Source organism: Thalassophryne amazonica, chromosome 12 (assembly GCF_902500255.1).
Source record: "Thalassophryne amazonica chromosome 12, fThaAma1.1, whole genome shotgun sequence".
In the NCBI taxonomy this organism is placed as follows: Eukaryota; Metazoa; Chordata; class Actinopteri; order Batrachoidiformes; family Batrachoididae; genus Thalassophryne; species Thalassophryne amazonica.
The window spans coordinates 86726623-86748921 of NC_047114.1; the positions used below are offsets into that span (position 1 = coordinate 86726623).

Genomic DNA, 22299 nt, shown 5'->3' on the forward strand with positions numbered 1-22299 from the left:
GATGAAAAATGAGATCAGTGGTGGTGACTTAAAATAAAAGTTGGTTTGTATGAAAGGAGATGGCGGGAAATGGTTAAGTGATTTTTTTAGATATAAATAATTAATGAGGTAGTCCAGTTACAACTCTGTGCTTTCAGTTTTCAAGTGTCTGCACCTCATTTTGAGGATCTGTCTTATGTAACACCGATAACGAATGAGCCACAACAGCTGCAGGTTAAAGTAAGTAACAGTCTACTTTTAAAATGAAGAAAGCACAAACAAGAATATTGTGTGAAATTTGTCATTTAAAAAAGTGTTTTGAACTGTAAAAATCTGTATTTTTGTAAAAAAAAAAAAAGGAAATCATTTCTTTTACTTATTTTTTCCTGTATTTTAAAAATACATTAAGGATTGATCAAAAACAGACTTTGAATTTACATATTACAATAACATGAAAAACTCACTGAAATTATATTCTGTTTTTTACAGTATTATTTCTTTTTATTTTATAGTATATTTATAGCACCCGATTTGCTAGAGTATTATGTTGTTATTTTGTTTTATTGGTTTTTTTTTTCAAAAAGGAAATGGTTTATGAGTTAATGTCTCAATCATATAATATTTTCTTGAAATTATAATTTTCTTACTCTTTGTTTTGTGTGTAAACCATGTTTTTACCATATGTTTTAATTTTTAAATTTCTAACTTCAACAAGGAGGTGTTTACTTGGAAGTGTGCTCCCCCCCAGCAGTATATTTAAAATAGACATGAGCATATTTTAACAAAATTTAGTGTAAGATTCAAACTTGAAGCAAGAATATATACAGTTTTAAACCACATTCAGAGCAAAAATCTGTTTTAATTAATAGTTTTATAACATCTCAATTTGATTTTAATTTCACAAGAATTTGCACCTGCTGCTTCTTGTTCTTGTAGTTGCTCGCAAGAAGCACTTCCGGTGTCAATGTTGACATTAGCGTGGGAAAGAGGGAAGAGAAAACTATTGAAGCATTGATCAAAATTGTTAAAAAAAAAAATCTGAAAATTTTCAGGAAATGCTGCTGTTTTCTTGACTTTTTCAGTACACAGTAAACCAAATGGAAATACAGCACAAGATCCAGATGTTTGATATTGATCACTCCTCATGATGCTCTGCTTAGTTTGGCTCCTCTCTACCAACTGGCTGCTGGGTCATAGTGATGGTATTGTGAAACTGGTTAAAGACAACTAAAAGTTGGACCTCGGCAGAGACGTGCCCTCTTCATTTGAATGAGTTCCTCTTATTTTGCTGCTTGAAGTTTTTCTGTCGGCTGACATTTTCCTTGAGGATTCTGCTTAATAACTGATGAGCTCACTCTGGAAACTTTTCCTTTCTCCCTGCCGCAGAGTCTGAGCCCACTTTGGAGTGGCTCCGTGATTTATATCACTAACGAGTTCTGCAGGCTCTGCCCAGACTCTCAGGGAAATTTAAGCTGCTCCTTCCCCGGCTTGAGCCGTACCTGGAAAAGTAGACTTCAGATCGACGAGTTACGAAAAAATCAATAGGGTCGACCTGATCCTTTTGGCTCCGTGGCTCTAAACAGTCCTGGAAAATCTCACTTCATCATCAAGTCTTCTCCTCAGAGCCAAGACGAGGAGCTCGTCAGTTCAAAACAGGCAGCAGGGAGCGCTTGGAATCTGGTGGCAAGAACGCTGTAAATCTGCTGCCTTCATTGTCCGTTTCAGCGCCGTTCAACCAGGAATGTGCTGCTTACATTCCAACTAAATTTCTCTTAATATTTATGAGACTGATACACAGCAGTTCTTCCACAACATCTAGGAGCCAAACTTGCACGGCTCAGTAAAGAGTGTGCGTTTGACGTGAGCCGCCAAAGAGGCTCTGTGACCTGCCGCTCGGTCGCCAACCACATGTCTGCAGCTGGGTTAAAGAGGAAGAGGGAGTGATGCAAGGAGGAGAAGAGGGGGCTTTATTATGAGCACGCTTTAGTGTTTACGCTTTTCATCCAAATCTGTGGAGAAGGACTTCAGCTTAGCCAAGCATTTCAGCGCCATAAATCTTTATAAATCCTGCTCTCAGTCGAGCCGGTCTGGCTCGGCCTGAAGTCTCCGGGCCACTGAACGCAGACCGTTCCAGCGCTGCAGCAGGCTATGGCTCTTCTATTAGTTTTTTATGAGCTCAGCCATCGTCCTGGGACTAATATTTATTCCTGCAGAGTTAGACCGATGCATATTTGGGGCCAGTCTGCTAACTTAATTTACATTGCCTCTGCGTTAATGCTTGCTCTCTTAAGATGCTTTAATTGAAGTTACACTAAGAATCCTTTCAGATTAAAAGTTTCTGACCGTGTATTCAGTCAGCTACATTTCATTATATTATTTGGCTTTATTAGGAATAAACAGAAGCCACTGATGTTTTCTATCATTTGTCTGCTGTTTTTGCTTGAGAGAACATATTTCGGAAATGTTCTGTTATTTATTATTTAATTATTTGTTTGGTTTTTCTATGTGTGTCAGTCATATTTTTTTGGCAGTGGCGGCTCTAGATGTTTTTCATTGGTGGGGCTGGGGAAATGTTGTTTTTGTTGTTACTAGCATACAAAAACATGGACTTTTATATCCAAAAGGTGGTAAATTATGCAACTTTGACTTTGAAAAGGTGGTAAATAATACAGCTTTTATATCCAAAAAGTGGTAAGTTATGCAACTTTTATAGCCAAAAAATGGTAATAAAACATATGTTCCATTGAAGTTATAGGCCTGCAATGATTAGATCCAATTAGTCTTTAACCCCTATACCCAGGTCGGATGACCTATTTGCATGCCAGGACCACAGCGGTATCATAAAAAGTAGCCAAACTTTCTTCTGGAGATGACCAAGTCGTTAAAACCTCCAAGATCTAGAAAAAGTGGGCCTTCACGCAAAACCAACCAAGAAGGCACAACAACATGGGGTCCCACACTAGATATTTTTAATTTTTTGTATTTGCCAGTATCTTCTCATCACTGTGATGTATTGCACTTCAGAGCCACTGTACGTCGGACTGAAGTGACTTCTCACATGTACTGTACAAATGCAACGCTGTGAAGAGCAACACTGTCCACACTATTGGTGCTTGCAGCTCTTTATGGGAATGGTGACACAAATCAACCCTAGAGATGAGGACGGTGTCATCAAGCGACAGTGAGCTTTATTATGTAAAATAAAATAAATAAAACTTGAAAGGACAACAGAGCAAAGCCTATTTTCTTTAGAGAAGAAGAAATAACTTAAACACTGTTTAAAGTTTTACACACTGTTTTTTTTTTACAATTATACCCCCTGCTACTGTCCAACATATGTTCCATTGAAGTTATAGGCCTGCAGTGATTTAAGACAGCCCAGGGTTCCTAATTTAAAGAGTCAATTAATGAAAACCATTGTCAGCTGGCACATTAACCATTAAATATCCTGTTGGAAGCAAACAAAAATCTTAATTGCTGTTTGCTTTATTAGGGACATGAACCTCTAAAAAGAGTCATGTGAAGTTTAAGGGATTCATTTGGCGGGACAACATCCGGGAATATTGTTTAAATCCATATGTAAAGTGGTTAGTTTTAGTTAGTTTTCCATGTGGATCTCCAATTAAAATATATTGCTTAATTATTTCTAAAACAGGACAGAGACATCATTGTAAGTTTTTCTTTTTTTAAGTTTCTGTAAACCATGATAATTTAATCACTTAATAAAAAGTAAACACCCAGACCCGCTTTCTTTTTCCTTTGCAGTACGATGATTATCCTGAGTTCGATTACTACAGTGAAGGAGAGGTATTCACAGACACCCCCCCAACTGAAGAAGTCAAAATTGAGGTAACACTCACAGCTACTTTCACGAATACACATTTATAAATATGTACATTGTTTGGTAAATTCATAAATGTACTGTAATCTCAACCAAGTTCATGATGGTGTCACTTAAAATTATTAAATTGATTAGTTTGTGATACCATCACAAAATGTGTTCACAAACTGTCTGTGTGTGTGTGTGTGTGGGGGGGGGGGGGGGGGGGGGTGCCTAGGCTTATGGCTGGGTTAGGGTTACAAATAATGAGTGAAACTTGACCATGTCACGAAAATGTGACACATTTCGTGACAATATCAGAAAAAAAAAGCCTGGGCTGTGTAATCTACTCATCTGATGTTCCTTTTTGTTGTGATTGCACTGATAAAGAGAATAATTGAACCAAATTAATTGAATTGTTTCAAATGGTAACATCTAAATGAATTAAGTTGTTTGAACTTATGTTAGTAAGTTACTAACTTAAGTTCAAACAACTTAACTCATTCAGGTGTTACCAATTGAAACAATTTTTTAAGTTGGTTCTTTTTTCAGTGTGCCTTTATGGGTCACATGACACCAGTTTTGGGCACACCTAATCTAGAAGTTGGCTTCAATAACCCTTAATCTGCTAACTGAAAAGTCGGCTGTGATGACGCTAAGATGATAAATTGCTAAAACATTTAGCTGAAGCAAACTGCTACCCTTTATTACAGTATTATATTCATTTAATTGGCTTACTTTTTTGGCTCCAAAACTGTGAAAACCTATATTGTAGCATAACTATGGAGATTCCTGAAAAGATTTAGCATCCCGAGTTCAGATGATCATCAATATGTCCATAAATTAAAAAAAAAAAATGAAATTAAAGAGAAGTTTCCATACAATATACAGGTTTTTTTTTTTTTGCAAAGTACAGAAAGTATTAAACAAGAAATATTGAGATAATAAAATAAAAATACATATTTAAAAAGAATTTTTAATAATCAATTATGCATTTATGGGACCGTCACCTCCTGCTCTGAAATTAAAGAGAAGTTTCCATAAAATATAGTTTTTTCAAAGTGCAGAAAGTAGTACACATATATATATATATATATATATATATATATATATATATATATATATATATATATATATATATATATTAAGAGATAATAAAATTTAAAATACAGATTTAAAAAGAATTTTTAATAATCTAATTATGCATTTACACTCAACAAAAATATAAACGCAACACTTTTGGTTTTGCTCCCATTTTGTATGAGATTAACTCAAAGATCTAAAACTTTTTCCACATACACAATATCACCATTTCCCTCAAATATTGTTCACAAACCAGTGAACATCACTAGTTGTGATAGTGAGCACTTCTCCTTTGCTGAGATAATCCATCCCACCTCACAGGTGTGCCATATCAAGATGCTGATTAGACACCATGATTAGTGCACAGGTGTGCCTTAGACTGCCCACAATAAAAGGCCACTCTGAAAGGTGCAGTTTTATCACACAGCACAATGCCACAGATGTTGCAAGATTTCACCACCAGTTTTACAGCTTCATGGTGGAGTGGCACAGAGAAGGATTTTCTTAAAATAGAATAGAATAGTCTTTATTGTCATTGTATGGGGGGGCAATGGGCATACAATGAAATCTGGGGTGCTCCCACAGAGCTGCTGTACACCACAAAAGAAACAAGACATCTTATACACCACAAAAGATGTTTAAATGTGAAATAGGTACTGTATAGTAATATATACATATTTAGGGTAGTGATTGTGAACATGGGGGTGGGGTGGAGGTAGACTGGGTTGGTTGTTGACCAGGGGTGTGTTTTTATGGGAGTAGGTCTGTGGGTGAATGTGTCTGTGTGTCCATGGGTGTTTGCAGTACATATGGCCCAGGGGAAGAAGCTGTTTGTCAGCCTGCTGGTGTGGGACTTTGTTGACCTTTGCTGACCAGAGGACAACAACACAAACATGTGGTAGACAGGGTGTGAGGGGTCTCCTGTGATGGCCTTGGTTCTCCTAAGACAGCAGGATGTGGCAATGTTTTCCAGGCTGAGCAGAGGGCAGCCATGATCTTTAGGGCAGTGTTTATGACCCTCTGCACTGCCTTTCTGTCCTCGGCTGTGGGGTCTGTGTACCACACACCCAGACAATATGTCAGTATGTTCTCCACCAAGGAGTGATAGAATTCCAGCAGCAGCTTCATGTTGAGGTTGTTCTTACTGAGGACACGCAGGAAGTGTAGCCACTGCTGAGCCTTCTTAACTAGATCCCAGATGTTGGCGGTCCAGGTGTGGTCTGTGGAGATGTGGGTGCCCAGAAACATGAAGGTGGTGACAGTTTCCACCTGTTCTCCATTTATGAGGAGGGGGCGGGTGGTCCTGTCTGTTCTTCCTGAAGTGCATGATGAGTTATTTTGTCTTATGAACTTTCAGGGTCAAGTTATTCTCTTAGCACCAGACCAACACTTTTTCCACCTCGGCCCTGTACGCTGTCTCGTCCCCATTGCAGATATGTCCAACCACTGTGGTATCATCTGCATATTTTATAATGCGGTTGGTTGGGTGGGTTAGAGAGAAGACGTAGGTGTACAAGACATATAGTAAAGGAGTCAGAATGCAGCCTTGAGGGGAACCAGTGCTGAGTGTGAGTGTGGAGGAGTGGTGGGGCCCAAGTCTCACTGACTGCTGGCAGCTGGTCAGAAAGTTTTTAATCCCATTACAGATGGAGAGAGTGTGCGGTAATTTCAGCAGTTTGGTGATGAGAATGTCCAATATGATGGTGTTAAACACTGAGCTGTAATCCATGAAGAGCATCCTCACATCGCTGTTCTTGTTCTCCAGGTGGCTCAGCGCTGTGGGGAGAATGAGGGCGATGTTGTTCTCTGTAGACAGGGTTGCCCTGTAAGCAAACTGGTGGGAGTCGAGGGAGGGAGGGAGGCAGTCTCTGATGTGCTGAGAGACTGATCAGTAAACAGGTACTTCATGATTATAGACATCAGGACGATGGGTCTGTAATCATTCAGGCTGTCTTTTGGCATGTTTTTTGGGGGGATGGGGATAATGGTGGAGGCCTTCAGACATGTGGGGCTGGTGGTATCTGTCAGGGAGAGGTTGAAGAGTTTGGTGAGGATCCCTGCCAGTTAGTCTGCACATGGTTTAATCACCACCCCCAGGATACCATCAGGGCCAAGAGCTTTCCTGGGCCTCACTGCTGTTAGAGAAAGCTGCTTCTGGAAAGAGAGTTGAGGTGCTGGAACCAGGGGGAGGCAGTGACTGCAGGTGGTAGTCTCAAACTGGGAAAAGAAGCTGTTTAGCTCCTCTGCCAGTGTGTTGCTAATGCTGGAGGATCTTAAACTTTACCTGCAGTTTGCCAGAAGGTACATGAGAGAAGCAATTCTAGATATGATCTGTCTTGTTGTACAAATGGTAAATGGACTGCATTTATATAATGCTTTTCCATCTGCATGAGAAGCTTAAAGTGCTTTACAATAATGCCTCAAATTCACCCCGATGTGAGGGTGATGCCATACAAGGTGTTGTGTGGGCCGCTGAAGAGGAGGTACTGCTGGCCCACCACCACCAGTCGGCGCCCTGCTTGGAGTGCGGGCTTCAAGCATGAGAGGGCGCCGGAGCCATTGGAAGTGACAGCTGTCACTTGTCAACCACACCAGCTGTCTCTCATCAACCACCTCATAAGAAGCGGATTACAACTCCACCTCCTCGCCGAGAAATCATCTACCACTAGAGGTAACCTTCTCTGCTGAATTATCGATTGTCTAACATTGTTCTGTGTGCAGCCGCATTCCTGTGGAGATCCAGAAGAGGGACAGACAGGAGCTGCACGAGAGAAAACGTGTCTGGAGGTGGAGGCTTTCCCTCCCGGAGGAATTGAGTGTAAAGGTTGCTGGGTGTGAGGACTCACACTCACCGCCTTCTGTTTCTTGTCTGCCAGCAGTACCAGGGCCGACAACGGAGGACAGAGACCACCTGGGGACTCAGGACTTGGCGGCTCCGGTGTTCTTCAGGCCGTTGGTGGTGGAAGCAGTGTGGGCTCCGGCTCTTTCGATCATCAGAGGTCTCCTATCTTCGAGCCTGCCCACAGTCCTCTTGTGTACAATTGGCACCCATTATTTCTGTTTGTATTCCGTTGTGTGCTTTCACAACATTAAATTGTTACTCCTTTTCTTATCCATTGTCAGTTCATTTGCGCCCCCTGTTGTGGGTCCGTGTTACGACACTTTCCCAACAGAATTTCTCGGCCATTCGTCATGGATCCCGAGGGGCGTCAACCACAGCTTGAACAGCCAATGGGAGAACAAGGAGCGCAGGCGTCAGCAGGAGGCGTGGTAAGTGATCTGCAGCAAATCCTTACCGCTTTCACTGCTCAGTTTCAGCTGGTAACCGAGCAAAATGCAATCCTCAATCGGAGGATGGAGGCTCTCACCGCCAGAGTGGAAGCACGCGAGTCGAGCGTCGCTGCAGTGTCTCCTCCTGCTGGCCCGGGGCCTAATATAGATGTTCCACTGGCCGTTCAACTACCCCCCCCCCCCACCGTCCCCTGAAGCTTACATAAGTCCTCCCGAACCGTACGGAGGCTGTGTGGAAACGTGCGCAGACTTCCTAATGCAGTGTTCGCTCGTTTTTGCACAGCGTCCAGTTATGTACGCATCAGACGCCACCCGGGTGGCTTATGTAATTAATCTGCTTCGAGGTGAGGCATGCGCTTGGGCTACAGTGCTCTGGGAACAGGATTCATGGCTTCTGACATCATACGCTGGGTTTATACGGGAATTCAAACAAGTGTTTGATCATCCCAACAGAGGCGAGACTGCCTCGACCGTGCTGCTGTCACTGAGACAGGGGCGTCGGAGTGCAGCTGATTACGCTGTCGACTTCCGCATCGCGGCTGCGAGGTCTGGCTGGAATGATGTTGCGCTCCGCGCTGCCTTCATAAGCGGACTGTCTCCAGTACTGAAGGAGCATTTACTGGCTAAGGACGAACCGCAGGATTTCGACGGGCTTGTCAATCTGGTTATACGCTTAGATAACCGCTTAAATGAACACCGTCGGGAGCAGGCCGGGGGGCGTGGCCGGGCACAAGCCGTCCCTCTCTCTTCCGGGTCAGAAAGGGTGACGTCGTCCCCACGCTCCATTGCCAGTGGGCTCCGTGTGGCAACAGCTCCCCCTGCTGACGAAGCTATGGACACGAGCAGGGCCAAAGTGAGATCTGATGTCAGACAAAGGAGGCTGGCCCGCGGGGAGTGTTTTTACTGTGGCTCATGTGAACACATGTTAAAAGACTGCCCCAAACGGTCAAACACCAACGCCCGTCCTTAGAAACTGGGCTAAGGGTGGGCCATAACATGTACACGGGGAGACCCCGCAGATCAGCACGAATCCCAGTGATAATCCTGAGTGGGGATTTAACCCTTCACGCCCCAGCACTGGTGGACACGGGGTCCGAAGGGAATCTGTTGGATAGCAGATGGGCAAAGGAAGTGGGGCTCCCTCTAGTGGCTCTGCCTTCGCCTTTGAAGGTACGGGCACTAGATGGCACTCTACTCCCGTTAATCACACACCGGACCCAGCCCGTGACTCTGGTTGTGTCTGGGAATCACAGGGAGGAGATCGTGTTTTACGTGACACCTTCTACCTCCCGAGTGATTTTGGGTTTTCCTTGGATGGTGAAGCACAATCCCCGGATCGATTGGCCGTCTGGGGCAGTGGTGCAGTGGAGCGAAGCCTGCCACCGGGAGTGTTTAGGATCCTCGGTTCCTCCCGGAATCACGGCTAAGGAGGAGGTTAAAGTCCCTCCCAATCTGACGGCGGTGCCCGTGGAATACCATGATCTGGCTGACGTCTTCAGCAAAGATCTGGCACTCACTCTTCCCCCGCACCGACCGTACGATTGTGCCATTGATTTGATTCCGGACGTTGAGTACCCGTCCAGTAGACTGTACAACCTCTCACGTCCGGAACGCGAATCAATGGAGACCTACATCCGGGACTCCTTAGCCGCCGGGTTGATCCGGAACTCCACCTCCCCGATGGGTGCGGGCTTCTTTTTTGTGGGTAAGAAAGACTGCGGACTCCGTCCATGCATCGATTACAGGGGGTTGAACGAGATCACGGTTCGCAATCGATACCCATTGCCCCTCTTGGATTCGGTGTTCACACCCCTGCATGGAGCCCAAATATTCACCAAACTTGATCTTAGGAATGCGTACCACCTAGTTTGGATCCGGAAGGGAGACGAATGGAAGACGGCATTTAACACCCTGTTAGGTCATTTTGAGTACCTGGTCATGCCGTTTGGTCTCACCAGTGCGCCCGCGACGTTCCAAGCATTGGTTAACGACGTCTTGCAGGACTTCCTGCATCGGTTTGTCTTCGTATATCTGGACGATATACTCATCTTTTCCCCGGACCCTGAGACCCATGTCCGGCATGTACGTCAGGTCCTACAGTGGTTGTTAGAAAACCGGTTGTTTGTGAAGGGCGAGAAGTGTGAGTTTCACCGCACTTCTTTGTCCTTCCTGGGGTTTATCATCTCCTCCAACTCCGTCGCCCCGGATCCGGCCAAGGTTGCGGCGGTGAGGGATTGGCCCCAACCAAAAAGCCGTAGGAAGCTGCAACAGTTCCTCGGCTTTGCAAACTTCTACAGGAGGTTCATTAAGGGTTACAGTCAGGTTGTTAGCCCCCTGACTGCCCTGACCTCCACTAAAGTCCCCTTCACCTGGTCGGACCGGTGCGAGGCCGCGTTTAGGGAGTTGAAACGCCGGTTTTCGTCTGCGCCAGTTCTGGTGCAGCCTGATCCTACTCGCCAGTTTGTAGTGGAGGTGGACGCCTCAGACTCAGGAATAGGAGCCGTGCTGTCCCAGAGCGGGGAGTCCGATAAGGTTCTCCATCCTTGTGCCTACTTTTCCCGCAGATTGACCCCCGCTGAGCGGAATTATGACGTGGGCAATCGAGAACTCCTCGCGGTGAAGGAGGCTCTGGAAGAGTGGAGACACCTGTTGGAGGGAGCTACGGAGCCTTTCACGGTTTTTACAGACCACCGGAACCTGGAGTACATCCGGACCGCCAAGCGGCTGAACCCCAGGCAAGCCCGCTGGTCCCTGTTCTTCGCACGCTTTGACTTCCGGATCACCTACCGCCCCGGGACTAGGAATCAACGATCCGATGCACTGTCCCGGGTGCACGAAGAGGAGGCCAAGGCTGAGTTGTCGGACCCCATCGAAACCATCCTTCCCAAGTCCACTGTCGTGGCCACCCTCACCTGGGACGTGGAGGAGACCGTCCGGGAGGCCCTGGCAAGGAACCCGGACTCGGGAGACGGTCCGAAGAACAAACTTTACGTCCCACCAGAGGCTAGGGCTGCCGTCTTGGACTTCTGCCACGGATCCAAGTTCTCCTGTCATCCCGGAGTGTGTAGGACCATGGCAGTAGTCCAGCAGCACTTCTGGTGGGCGTCACTGGAAGCCGACGTCCGGGACTACGTCCAGGCCTGTACCACCTGTGCCAGGGGCAAGGCGGACCATCACAAGACCAGGGGTCTCCTCCAACCCCTGCCTGTGCCTCATCGCCCCTGGTCTCACATCGGCCTGGACTTCGTCACGGGCCTCCCGCTGTCCCAGGGCAACACCGCCATACTGACGATAGTGGACCGGTTCTCCAAGGCGGCCCACTTCGTGGCCCTCCCGAAGCTCCCAACGGCCCAGGAGACAGCAGACCTCCTGGTCCACCACGTCGTGCGTCTGCATGGGATACCGTCGGACATCGTCTCGGATCGTGGTCCCCAGTTCTCCTCGCAGGTCTGGAGGAGTTTTTGTAAGGAGCTGGGGGCCACCGTGAGTCTCTCGTCCGGGTATCACCCACAGACGAACGGCCAGGCAGAGCGGGCGAACCAGGACTTAGAACAGGCCCTTCGCTGTGTCACCTCCGCGCATCCGGCGGCCTGGAGTAACCATCTGGCCTGGATCGAGTACGCTCACAACAGCCAAGTGTCATCTGCCACCGGCCTCTCCCCTTTTGAGGCGTGTCTGGGCTACCAGCCCCCATTGTTCCCACTTGTGGAGGGAGAGGTCGGGGTACCCTCGGTCCTGGCCCACCTGCGGAGGTGCCGCCGGGTGTGGCGGACCGCCCGTTCTGCCCTGTTGCGGGCCCAGACGAGGGCCAAGACCCATGCAGATCGCCGGCGTTCCCCGGCCCCTGCATACCAACCGGGGCAGGAGGTGTGGTTATCCACCAAGGACATCCCGCTCCAAGTGACATCCCAGAAACTGAAGGACCGTTTCATTGGGCCATTCCCCATCGCCAAAATCCTCAGTCCGGCCGCAGTGAAGCTGACACTCCCGGCTTCACTGCGGATCCATCCGGTTTTTCATGTCTCTAGACTCAAGCCATACCACGCCTCACCACTCTGCACCCCTGGACCCGAACCACCTCCTGCCCGAATCATCGACGGGGAGCCGGCATGGACTGTTCGTCGGCTCCTGGACGTCCGTCGGAAGGGCCGGGGTTTTCAGTACTTGGTGGACTGGGAGGGTTACGGACCCGAAGAACGCTCCTGGGTGAAGAGGAGCTTCATCCTGGACCCGGCCCTTCTGGTCGATTTCTACCACCGACACCCGGACAAGCCTGGTCGGGCGCCAGGAGGCGCCCGTTGAGGGGGGGGTCCTGTTGTGTGGGCCGCTGAAGAGGAGGTACTGCTGGCCCACCACCACCAGTCGGCGCCCTGCTTGGAGTGCGGGCTTCAAGCATGAGAGGGCGCCGGAGCCATTGGAAGTGACAGCTGTCACTTGTCAACCACACCAGCTGTCTCTCATCAACCACCTCATAAGAAGCGGATTACAACTCCACCTCCTCGCCGAGAAATCATCTACCACTAGAGGTAACCTTCTCTGCTGAATTATCGATTGTCTAACATTGTTCTGTGTGCAGCCGCATTCCTGTGGAGATCCAGAAGAGGGACAAACAGGAGCTGCACGAGAGAAAACGTGTCTGGAGGTGGAGGCTTTCCCTCCCGGAGGAATTGAGTGTAAAGGTTGCTGGGTGTGAGGACTCACACTCACCGCCTTCTGTTTCTTGTCTGCCAGCAGTACCAGGGCCGACAACGGAGGACAGAGACCACCTGGGGACTCAGGACTTGGCGGCTCCGGTGTTCTTCAGGCCGTTGGTGGTGGAAGCAGTGTGGGCTCCGGCTCTTTCGATCATCAGAGGTCTCCTATCTTCGAGCCTGCCCACAGTCCTCTTGTGTACAATTGGCACCCATTATTTCTGTTTGTATTCCGTTGTGTGCTTTTACAACATTAAATTGTTACTCCTTTTCTTATCCATTGTCTGTTCATTTGCGCCCCCTGTTGTGGGTCCGTGTTACGACACTTTCCCAACACAAGGTACTCACTACACACTGGGAGCGACTCTGGTATTAAGGACCTTGCCCAAGGGCCCTTAGTGATTTTTCCAGTCAGGCCGGGATGTGAACCGAGGATCTTCTGGTCTCAAGCCCAATGCTTAGCCACTACACCATCACCCCCCCCCCCCCCCCCCAAAAAAAAATCCCAATATTTATGTGCAGCATACAGTTTGTCAGGATTTTTTTTTTCACTTTATGAATCATTTTGTTTTGTTCTTGTTGCCAAATAACTTTGGACATGATTAATAATATTTTGAAAAATAAATTGCTGTGTTTGCATTTATTTCTGACTATAGATTAAAATGTGTAACTAAAATGAATTGGATACCAACAATTTTGCCCACGTTTGTGTAGAATTGTTGCTAATATTATATCATTCTAATATTAGAATCTAATAATAAATACAATAATATAATAAGAACTAAACTGGTAGCTGATTAGCTGAACTACACCCATCTCTACATGGCAGTGCTGAGTTTTCCACTGGTGTGAAATTTTCCAACTGGTCATATCTTTTCAGACATCATACAGATGTATTCCTCTTGTCATATTGATTCAGAGAATGCACCGTTTGCTCGATGTGCCTGTATGGTTCTTAAGTTATAAATTAAAAGGCCAAATATCATATGTCATAATGAGGGTCAAAATAGAAATATTGCTCAGATTTTCATACAATTGAACTCAGCATGAACAAACATGGAATTGTGTGACTTTGAGGATGTTTAATGTGAAAATGCAAGCTTTTGTAAAATGTTAATGGAAGACAAAAAACAATTTTGCGCAAAATTACCTCTTTAAGGGCCCCTTCACACATAACACGAGTGAGGCAGAATAGCGCATGAAGGAGGATTCGAATGGCACTTGTGGGAAATTGGAGCCACACTCGAACGCCTCATACAGCAGTCACCACATCCATTCAGGCACAGCACATGCACTCTATATTTGCATGCCACTCGCGCTGAAAACCCATTTGAACGGCGGGCAAGATGAGGTCACACTGGCATCTGATCGTGTTCACAGCATTCGCATGGCATGTTGTACGCAGGTCAGACATATCGTGCCACGGCCGAGGAGCTGCACATAATCATTGTCATAACCATGTCGAACCGTGGCCAAATGGCGCAAATGAGGCAGCTTTCACACCAGAAGCCGAATGCTGGACGAATGCCCATTCGATCCACTCTTGGCCAGAGTCGGCTGGACTCCAGGTGCCACCCACAAACATCCAACACCACTCATAAAGCACTTAGATAAGGCGAGGCCATTCGCACAGCCAGCACAAAAATAGAGAGCAGAAGACCACTTTCGAGCTGGCTGTGCAAATGGCCCCACATTTTCAAAGTGTCCCACGAGTGTGTTACCAAGCAGCACAAATGGCATGTGAGTGTGCTGCCCTCCCCCCCGCAACACAAATGGCATGCGAGTGTGTGTGTGTGTGTGTGTGTGTGTGTGCCCCCCAATAAAGATGCCGTGTAAGTGTGTTGTCCACGACCCCTACACCACGAGCCTATAGTCAAGGTGCAGCTGAGGTTGCGGACAGTGGCTGCACTGCAGTGTGATCGCGGTCAGCAAAGCTCGCACAGCTGGATAGCTGTCATGTTCATAATGGCACAGTTGACAGCTGTGAAACACCATGGCATAATCACAACAGAGATGAAAATAAGAACCCAGCCCAGCTGCGTGTCATAGTGCCAGCACTCCAGCCGACTAGATAGACATGTCATGTGATACGTGTTTGCAACGTCCACGTAACATCCATCATGTCACAGCCTGACTGACAGCTTCACAAAAAAATCAACATGGCCAGCTCAATTGCCCCATAGGCTAGAGCCATGAGCCTATCTATGTGAGCATGTTGCTGCAATGGGAAGATGGGAGTGTTGCGTATTGATCATGTATTGATTGACATGGTCACAGGCGCACACACGCACCATAGTTATGCATTTGTCAGGGGGCCGTGGTTGACGTAATCATGTCATGGGTTGGATGACATTCGAAATCAATCAGGGAGGGGGCTGACCTCTGCCCACAGCCAGTGCTGCAGTCTTGCAGCATGCGCCGCTCCACATCACAGCTGACCAACGTGTCAGCACAACGCAAAGCTGGGGAACACATATTCTCACATGTGCTGCAATCACCCATGTGCAAGGCACGGTGCTGCAAACATGTCTGTAAATGATGACGTGGAAAATTAAAAACAAACTGGATCGCCCCAACCACGTCTCAGCACACACACCAATGACCATGAAGTCAAAGCTGCACCTGACTGCGGCGTCATCGCTATGCACAGCTGGGGAACACATATCATGCCATGCAGAATATCACCTAAGGAGACACCACGGAGAGGCACATGCATCAGCTAGCTCCCTTCACATTGAAATAAACAAAAACACATACCACCTTTGTAACACGGTCAACAGCGCTTCAATGTGTACTGGACAGAAGGACATGCAGAGCCAGCTCATGTGTCCATGATATGAGCGCATCAGGTCATTCATGTAAAAAAAAAAAAAGGAGGAAAAAGTAATCCATGATAGTTCATTACTTCCTTGTGTACGCCCAGGAGGACGATAATTCTTGTATTGTCCACTATCTATAACAAGAATTAAATATTAAGAGATGTGGTTGTGTTTGTGTGTGTGTTTTTGTTTTTACAGTGAGAACATAATCATGGCCAGTAACATGATTGTCTTACATTTAAGCAGTACATTCACTGTTCTTATGTTCTGTGCACTCACATTATTTTGTTTCCGTTGATTTATGCACAGTATAAATAATATGTCCAGCACATAATCGCTGCTGCTGCGATGTATGTCCTCACACTGTATGCGCGTGCCCGAAACCATCACCGTGGAATCGTTCACTCTTTTTCAGCTAGTTTCTGCTTCTTTTGCCCAACTTCATGTGATGTGTGAAGGGGTCCTAAAGGAAGTGCTTCTGATGCAATAAATGCGTGACCACATGTCAGATCTGTAATGCTTTATTGTCTGTGCTTTATGTTGCCTGATTTCAGACTATCGAGGGTGGAGACTATTACACGGGTGAGTACGACTATGCCACAGTGGATGGAAGTCCACCAGAAACCGGAACAGAGACAACAGGCCAGGTAACCTTACAAACTCTAGTGTTAACCCTTTTTTGGCAACAGGAAGTGAGAACTGAAGCAAAAATAAATCAAATTTTACTGTTGAAAACCAAAATGAAAAGTAGGTCTCCCATTGCAGAATTGTGGCCCTGATTGCCTTCCTGGTTCCAAAAAAAAAGAAAAAAAAAATACCAGGACTGAATCATCACAATAGGAGTCTAGGTTTGTGTGTCATAGGATTATACACCGGGTTAGTGTCATTTACAAACAACGCTGAACACAACCCCATAACATGGGCACTCTGGGCATGCTCATATCTTCAATGTTTGCAGTCAATGCGTTAATGTCTGTGCTTATAACAGCACACTACAAAGTTAAAATGTATCTGTTAATATCTGAAAATTGTATTCTGCTGAAGAGTGTGGCATGCTTTTCATGGGATTGTGGCTGTATATTATATTTTGAGAGGAAATGTAAAGAGGTCAGCGAATAGTGAGTCTTTGAACACACCACCCTGTACACAGTGACCACTGTGCTCCATGTGTTTCACAAATAACACAATACCTAGGAAAAATTGCTGTTAATTCAAACTATTCTGTCTCGAAAAATTCATGATCAAAGGACTAAATATATGGGGGGGAAGTCAGAGACAGTTGTTAATTCCATTTATATTGTGTCAAAAAAAAAGTTTAAATTCAAGTGTTTAGGAAATTTGGTCATAAACAAGACAAACATTGCATTACTTAATCAAAAATATGATAAATCATGATAAAGAGACCATATTGTAGAAAATGTTTGTAAAACCAGCTGATTATACTTTCTCTAAAAGTCATGACAAAATCATGACAATCAGATCAAATTTATAGAAAAGCTTTGTAAAAACAATTCCAATAAAAACATTTGGAAAATCATAATACTCAAACCATATTTATAGAAAAGCTGTGTAAAAACCGTTCACAATTCAACTATGCTATCTTGAAAATTTTCATTTTAAATTTTTAGAAAAATTGGGTATGAACATGATGCAAATTGCAGTAAAACATTTTACAGACTATGTTAATCCAAGTTGGTTAGATAAACGGTACAAAATAGTGACAAATGGAAAATTACTGCAATATTTAAAGTAAGATTAACTGATTTTATTATGGTATTTCAAAGATTTGGACATGTCTGTGAATTTGTTCCAATTTGTCTATTGTGATACTTGGATGCTTTTATTTTCATACAAATTTATTTTGGCATTATGGAACTGAGAATGGTCATATTCTGTCTCCTGTTTTTAAACCTCTTGGTTTCCATGAGAATAGTCTTCTATCTCATAACTTCAGCATAGAAACAGCTCAACTTTGTTTTTTAATGAACTGTAACCAATGGAAAATCGGTAGACAGATGCATGTTTCTACCATATCCTGAATTTGGCTGACTTTAGCTTAATTTGTGTTAAACCATCACATGAAACACAACATAATCAGTAACATTCGGGGGCTTAAACTGAAACAATACGGCAGTGAGCTCTGCCAACCAAATATCTGCTGATTGAATTGTGATGTACCTTGAGGTGGATAGCGCAGCTTCTTTCAGCTTGAGACGTCACATTCATTCAAAGAGACTGGCCAAAGTAACAGAAACTAAACATACGGAACACGAGAGTGATTACTGAAGACTCTGATATGCTGCAGAACCTTTTGGACAAAGTCATATGGCAGCATTCAGGGTGTAACACAATACCTACATACAGAAGGGGTGGATGTTTTATTTCAAAGTTCCATGCAGTATTTTGAAGTTATAAATGTAATGTATAAGAATACTGGATGTTTGAGTGCAGAACCCGACAATACCATTACTGGTTGTTGCAGTCTGTGTATACATTTGCTTTTTGTTTTGTATTGTATCTTAATTCCAGCTCTTGGCTGCAATTTGCTTGATACTAGCTGCAGAATAATGTACACTTGTTAATAAGTTATGTTACACATTCACTGACGAGTGAGAGTCCAGGGAGTTAAAATCACAAAAAGAAAGTGTTTTGGCTCTGGATGTGCAAATCTTTGGGCCAGTTCACACATAACACGATTTAAGACGACTATCGCACGAAGGAGGAATTGCATGCCATTCGTGAAAAATCGGAGCTGCCTCTAACGCCTCATACACCTGTCGCTACAAATATTTGCGCACACCAGTAGCTGAAAGACAGAGTGTGCCCTGTGAGAGCCAAATTCCAGGTGACACACAGAAACACCTGCTCGCCTGACACTGAGAAAATGTGTGGCCATTCACACTGTTAGCACAACAACAGTCAACAGATGATCACTTTCAAGCTGGATGTGAAATATGTCTGTGTCCCCACGAGTGTGGCATTGCAAAAAGCAACACACATGTGGTGCATGTGTCTTGCACGTGTGTCGCACCCCACCCCCGCTCTCCCCCCAAAACACATGTGGTGTATGTGTGTTTTGTGCCTCCCCCCACTCCGCCCTACACATGTGGCGTGTGGGGGGGTCACACTTGCATAAAATGCTGATATGTACACTCAACAAAAGTATAAACGCAACACTTTTGGTTTTGCTCCCATTTTGTATGAGATGAACTCAAAGATCTAAAACTTTTTCCACATACACAATATCACCATTTCCCTCAAATATTGTTCACAAACCAGTCTAAATCTGTGATAGTGAGCACTACTCCTTTGCTGAGATAAACCATCCCACCTCACAGGTGTGCCATATCAAGATGCTGATTAGACACCATGATTAGTGCACAGGTGTGCCTTAGACTGCCCACAATAAAAGGCCACTCTGAAAGGTGCAGTTTTATCACACAGCACAATGCCACAGATGTCGCAAGATTTGAAGGAGCATGCAATTGGCATGCTGACAGCAGGAATGTCAACCAGAGCTGTTGCTCGTGTATTGAATGTTCATTTCTCTACCATAAGCCGTCTCCAAAGGCGTTTCAGAGAATTTGGCAGTACATCCAACCAGCCTCACAACCGCAGACCATGTATAACCACACCAGCCCAGGACCTCCACATCCAGCATGTTCACCTCCAAGATCGTCTGAGAAACTGTCTCAGGGAAGCTCATCTGCATGCTCGACGTCCTCATCGGGGTCTCGACCTGACTCCAGTTCGTCGTCGTAACCAATTTGAGTGGGCAAATGCTCACATTCACTGCCGTTTGGCATGTTGGAGAGGTGTTCTCTTCACGGATGATGCGAAGGAGATGTGTTGCACTGCATGAGGCAAATGGTGGTCACACCAGATACTGACTGGTATCCCCCCCAATAAAACAAAACTGCACCTTTCAGAGTGGCCTTTTATTGTGGGCAGTCTAAGGCACACCTGTGCACTAATCATGGTGTCTAATCAGCATCTTGATATGGCACACCTGTGAGGTGGGATGGTTTATCTCAGCAAAGGAGTAGTGCTCACTATCACAGATTTAGACTGGTTTGTGAACAATATTTGAGGGAAATGGTGATATTGTGTATGTGGAAAAAGTTTTAGATCTTTGAGTTCATCTCATACAAAATGGGAGCAAAACCAAAAGTGTTGCGTTTATATTTTTGTTGAGTATATGTACAGACATGATCACATGGGGACCGGACAGCCACAACTGAGCGCACACAGCACAGGGAGGTGCCTCCCAGCTGCTGACCAGAGACACAAATGACGGCTCAGTGCACAAGACGTGTCATAGTACAAACACAGAGACCACAGCAAAGACAAGTATATTAATAAGTACTACACTACCTACATACACAATTACACAACAAATAACAAAAAATAATGATCACATAACAGAGAGTGACACGTTGGTAGACCTTACTTGTGTGAAGTGCCTTGAGGCAACTCTGTTGTGATTTGACGCTATATAAATGAAAATAAATTGAAATTGAACTGAAAAAAATGGTTTGTGCACTGAACTGACAGGGGACATGTCCGCTGACAACTGCAGCTGTTGAGGTCTCTGGTTCTGGACGTCCCAGCAGGGGAACACATACCGTGTTTGTGCGGACATGAACTTACAACTGTCCACTGTGATGCACGCGTGTCTGTTTGCTGTCCTCATGTGAACATACATAAAAACATATATCGCTGTTGCGAAAGGCTGCAGCAAGGAGCGTACAGCAAGTACATTGACAGGCTGAAATGGACTGTCAGATCATAACATGCAGCGGCGATCTGAATATCACATCACCCACATGAGCTCTGTTCCACGTCTGTCCTGTGGCACTGCATCCACAGGACACATATGTCGGGCCAGACTCGCACGCCGGGCTAGCAGATGTGGACATGATAAGAGTGCACTGCTCTATTCATGTCATTTCATGACTGTATGTCTGTGACCATGGATCATCTACAGAGTAACAGACAGTTCATACTTGTATTGCCTGCTTGATAAGAGGGATTTAATATGCGGTGTTTTTTATGGTGTGTGGTTTTATTTTTTTTTAAAATACGTTTATCTCCTTGTTGATTTCAGGCATGTTATGCACCTTTTATAGGACAGCGATGGTAGTACAGTGGTCAAGTTTCTGGCTGGCAATCAGAGGTTTTGTAAATTGCAGGTTCGAATCCCATGGGTGGCATGCATTTTTTTTTCCACAGCAGCTGTGCAATGTGGTTACACATGCTCCAGCTGCTTGCACTGTTTCCACTGTGACGGTTTCATGCACGAGCGTGCATGAAACAGTCGCAGTTGCTAGTTGTCCTCTGGCACAGTTGTCACTTTTATGCCCAGCGCCCACGTCCTCTAAATCACAATACTGTTTGTGCTTGTATGGATGCTGGTCTAAAAATGATGTATAGCTGGACGTAGAGCTGGTGCATTGCTGTCATCACCGTCGCCAGAAAGTGTTTGTGTCCTAGACCACCAAACTCCAGGTCTAAAGTTCAGTACTGTCTGACACTGTACAAAGAACTCAGTACTTAAATAAGCAGGTTCACATCCCACACTGTTTACCTGCACATATATAGTCGAGAGTCATCTGCAAAGGTGTGTTCATACTATGGCAGGCAATGTAGGAAAAAACATGATTTAGTTGAAAATGTGTTTTTCGGGAATCCACACCTCTTATAAGCACAGTAGGAGACAGAAAAAAAACTCAAATGTTGTTAAAAATTGTGTGGAATAATTTGAATTTATTTTAATTTAAAAAGATTAACAAATGACAACTCACTCTGAGAATGACCCAAAACAAATATGCATGAGAAGCATTAATATTTTCTATAAATTCCCAAGTTGCAGCCAAAATTTGAAATCTGATGAATATGAAAACAAATGGATGTTACGCTGTAAGGTCAGCAAAAGAAAAAATATTTCATAAGAACATGATTTTAAATTAAAACAGTTCCCTCTTGTAGCCGGTGCAAACAATTTCAGGCTCTTGTATTTCAGGCTGGAAGCTATGTGACCTTGTCTGTCTGTGAGTTGGATCCAAATGTTATCTGTCCATCTCCAAAAAGAAAACTTTGTAATTGGAATTATCACTTTCATCAAGAAGAGGAACCAAATCATTTAGATGCTGGTTGAGATTCAGTAGTGGAATTGGATCTGTTCTTTTTTTTTTTTTTTAAATAAAAAACTTTTCTGTCAATTTTGCAAAAACCAAGAGACTGGCTTTAATTCTGTTAGATGTCTTCCAAGATGGACAACAACTAAACTATACAGTGCATCCAGAAAGTATTCACAGAGCTTCATTTGTATTTATGTTACAGCCTTATTCCAAAATAAATGTATTTTCCCCTTAAAATTCTACTAACCCCATAATAACATGAAGAAATTATTTATATTTTTATTTTTGCAAACATTAAAAAAAAAACTAAGAAAGCGCATGTCCATAAGTATTCACAGCCTTTGCGCAATACTTTGTTGATGCACCTTTGGCAACAATTACAGCCTCATATCTTCTTGAATATGATGCCACAAGCTTGGTGCACCCATCTTTAGGCAGTTTTGAGCATTCCTCTTGGCAGCACCTCTCAAGCTCCA

At 44.8% G+C, this 22299-nt stretch overlaps 1 protein-coding gene across 1 annotated transcript in view; it reads left to right on the forward strand.

Annotated features, from left to right (window-relative positions):
* LOC117521658 (collagen alpha-1(XI) chain-like) overlaps positions 1 to 22299 on the forward strand; it is a 221153-nt gene that overhangs the window by 59125 nt on the left and 139729 nt on the right. The window contains 2 exon segments of the mRNA XM_034182979.1: positions 3745 to 3828; positions 16238 to 16330. Coding sequence (XP_034038870.1) covers positions 3745 to 3828; positions 16238 to 16330 — 177 coding nt within the window.